At 47.8% G+C, this 3712-nt stretch overlaps 1 protein-coding gene across 1 annotated transcript; it reads left to right on the forward strand.

Annotated features, from left to right (window-relative positions):
* Positions 1-306: 306 nt before the first annotated feature.
* LOC134294091 (uncharacterized) lies at positions 307-2605 on the forward strand. The gene is made up of 2 exons (XM_062963995.1): positions 307-1429; positions 1553-2605. The coding sequence occupies exons 1-2, from the start codon at positions 1235-1237 to the stop codon at positions 2603-2605; spliced, it is 1248 nt and encodes a 415-aa protein (XP_062820065.1). The 5' UTR covers positions 307-1234.
* Positions 2606-3712: the final 1107 nt, after the last annotated feature.

The raw sequence follows: 3712 nt of genomic DNA on the forward strand, positions 1-3712 counted from the left end.
TTCTTTCCCACTGCCATTGCCATTACAAATAACACAGGATTGCAAAATGGAGGGTCATGAAACTTTTTTTTTAAAGGTATGCCGGTTTTATAAGAATTTGACATACTGAATAAAAAATGACCTCAGATTTGCTCCATCACCAACATGATTTAATGTTTTTATTTTGTTATAGATGACTGAATAAGATTTCTTTGGAGAGTAGACAGAAAACAGTAAGAAAGAGTTTAAGTCTTTCAATAGATTTTCAAAATATTTTATTTCGCTGATATGAAACACAAAAATCATTCAAAAACACTAAAAGAAATTGCACTGGAACAGCAGCATCCACACTTAATAAAAATTAATGACCGGATTGATAAAAAAATTACCATATTTGTGAAACAACTATCTGTGGTATGCCATTTTCATTTTGATTTTCCAGTCCAGCAGTCGAAGATTTATTAAAAAGAGCTAAAATATTGGAAGAAAAGTGTCTTCACCAGAGGCCTGAGTAATTTATGGTTAAGATTGTCTGATTAGAACCCAACCTGTCAGTGTATTTTACATCTAGGGTGTAGCTACTGGGATAGGGGAGGAAAATAAAGGGGTCTGCTTTCCAAATAATAATGATCACTCCCAATGATTTTTTTCCTTCTGCACACAAATTTCTCACATCAGAGTAACTTTAAAAATCAGTTGAGCATTTACAGTTGAATAGTCTTGACATCCAAAGAAAAGTGATAGTTTTACCACAAGAACTCAAATGCAGCGAAAAGAAAGAGATGTAGCTGAGAACATTTCAATGTCTCACTCTGCAATACTAGAAAGGACTTTGGGATGGGGGGTAGAATAGGCACATACAGTTGTCAGGGTGCAATAAAGAACAGCATCATCAAAGCTGGTCTTTTCGCAACCTGACTACAAGAGGACAGAGGAAGGAGACCATTTGGCGGGATAGGCTGATTTATGACAGGGTCTGGTCTTCAAACGTGGGAAAGGACAAAAGGAAAGGGAGGTGTGGATGGAGAAGGAGGAGGGGGGAGGCAACAACCCCATATACTGAGGGGAAAAGCGGAAGAGGGTCAGTAAAAGCTTTTGCAGTCATCTTGGCAAGGCGGATTCAATAAAGTTTTCCATTGCGACCAGCGGTGTGAGCCTATTTCTTGGGTCCTACACCTTCCAGGAACGGACATTAAGCTTTTACTCCCTTTTTTTTCCGGCTCATCCCGTGAGGAAAGGTCTCTCCGGTGAGAGCATGAACCCTGATGGAGGAGAAACCATGAAGGAATTCCTCTTCCTGGAAGAAGAACAGGCGAACCCTCGAGGTGCAGAGGAGTTGAGAGAGGAAAGGAACCCATCGCCCGCGTTGAGCGAAGGGGGGACAGACCCCTCGGACCCGTCGTGGAAGCCGCTGACCTCCACCCAGTTACCCGCAGGCAGGGGAGTGACGGTGAGACGGAAGATCCAGATGGGAGGCGATTGGCAGCGAGACGGAGAGGGAGCCCCGGAGATGAGAAGGATGGAGAGGAGATTAGATGCGATGGAGAAAATGTTTGAAACTTTCTCTCGACAGATGGATCTGATGCAGCGGCAGGTAAACGAGTCCTGGAGGGCGACAGTCGAGCAACGGGAGCAGAGGAGAGGGCTGCCCGGGAGAGGCACTGAACCCCGTCCCTTTGCCGGGGAGGGTCCACAGGACTATGAGGACGAGATGCCTCGGCAGGGGACATCAGTTTTCCCCACAGGCCTGTCGGGAAGGAGCCAAATGCCTGAGAAGGGAGAATTTCGGGTGAAGTTCAACGGGGACCCCAAACAGCTGTCTTATTTCATTACAAACGTAAGACACTTCATGGAGGATTTTGGGGACCAATTCCCTTCAGAAAGCGCAAAAATCCACACGGTGGGGGCAAACTTGAAAGAAGCAGCTGCAGACTGGCTAATGCAGATGTATGATACTGGTGCCCGGGAGCTAGCCTGCCTGGAGGATTTCCTAAGAGCCCTCCGTGAGAGATTCGAAGACCCTTTGGCAGAGGAGAGGGCGAAGGCCCAACTCAAAAGGATATACCAGGGAGGAAGGACAGTGTCAGAATACGCCCTGGAATTTAAAGCCACAGCGGGGAAGATTAGGGACTGGTCCGACACCACCAAACTGGAATATTTCAGGGCTGTTTTACGCTCTGAGGTGCTCGAGTGGGCTTTACACAGAGGAAATCCAAGAGACTTGGAGGACTGGATTTTGCTGGCGGGGCGCGTGGAGGTGGACCAACAGCAAATCTCTCGTCGTCCAAGGGAGAGCAACAGAATCAAACCCCCGACAGCAGCAACACGGCGCTTCTCCCCTCGTCGCGGAAGGTCGACCAGCAGGGAGAGGAGAGCAGGGAGGGGGGCCTGCTTCGCTTGCGGCCGCGAGGGACATCGAGCGGCAGAGTGTCCGAAAGGGACAGGCGTGGAGACAAAAGGAGAGAGGCTTCACAGCCAGAAGCCGCCCCACCAAAACTCCAAACTAGCAAAAGGGAAAGCTGCCATGGCAACGGAAACGGCTTTAGCCCCAGGGCAGCTTCAGGCAGAAGAGATGGAGGAAGCGGAGGACCTGGAGTTACCGGGAAACGACCGGGATCTGTTTTGAACACCCAGAAACAGATCGAACCACCAGAGGGCGACGGGGGTGAGTTGAGAAGCGTAAATTGTGACATTGTGAGAGTCAGAGTGAGGCTGTTGAACCCAGAGACAGGGATCCAGGTAGAAGCAGATGCTATGTTGGACTGTGGGTGCACGAGATGCCTAATTACTCCCGAACTAGCAAACAGGTTGGGGGTGGAGCCAAACCCACTAAAGACACCAGTAGTCTTCGCACAATTGGATGGAACCCCAGCATACGGAGTCCCAGTAACAGAAAAAACAGGGTTTTTAAGAATGACTATGGGTTCTCATGCTGAGACATTGCAATTTGTGATTTCAACAATGGCACATCAGCCAGTCATTTTGGGCGTTCCTTGGCTGAGATGGCAAAACCCTCAGATTGACTGGAAAAGGGAGACATTTACTTTCTGGGATGGAAATTGCAATTTTGAGAGTACCCCGAAAGACATAGAGGTACTGGAGCCAGAGGGGGCGATAGCAGCCACGTCACAGGGGGTACCATTGGAAAGCGTTCCCAGAGTCTACCATGAATTCGCAGAGGTGTTCAGTGAGAAGGAGTGTGACCAGTTGCCCCCTCATAGGAAGACGGACTGTGCAATTGAAATAGACCCCAATGCCAAACTACCTAAGCCAAAACTCTATGCAATGTCGGAACCAGAGAAAAGGGCACTCAGAGAATTTATTGACAAAAATATAGAGAGAGGCTTCATCGAGCCATCTCAGTCCCCCATGGCAGCGCCAGTATTTTTCAGGCCAAAAGCAGACGGCCTAAGATTGGTCGTGGATTATAGAGGTCTTAACGCAATATCCACCACAAACCAATACCCGCTTCCCCTAATGTCAGAGATGTTGGCGCAATTGGGCGAGGCACGCATCTTTACCAAACTGGACTTGCGGGAGGCTTTTTATAGGATTCGAATCAAAGATGAAGACTGTTGGAAAACGGCTTTTAATTGTCACCTTGGGCAGTACCATTTTAAAGTTTTACCTTTTGGCTTGTGCGGAGGTCCAAAGGTGTTCATGCAGTTCATAAATGAGACCTTTCGTGACATGCTATTTAAGGGGGTTATTATATATCTCGATGACATTCTTT

The sequence above is a fragment of the Anolis carolinensis genome, chromosome 1, assembly GCF_035594765.1.
Source record: "Anolis carolinensis isolate JA03-04 chromosome 1, rAnoCar3.1.pri, whole genome shotgun sequence".
Classification (NCBI taxonomy): Eukaryota; Metazoa; Chordata; class Lepidosauria; order Squamata; family Dactyloidae; genus Anolis; species Anolis carolinensis.

What these genes read in the sequence shown, in the direction of transcription:
- LOC134294091 (XM_062963995.1), top strand. Translation starts at nt 1,235, where the DNA reads ATGAACCCTGATGGAGGAGAAACCATGAAGGAATTCCTCTTCCTGGAA. An exon ending in CCGCAGGCAGGGGAGTGACG is followed by an intron (nt 1,430 to 1,552) that starts GTGAGACGGAAG and finishes TTCTCTCGACAG; the next exon opens with ATGGATCTGATGCAGCGGCA.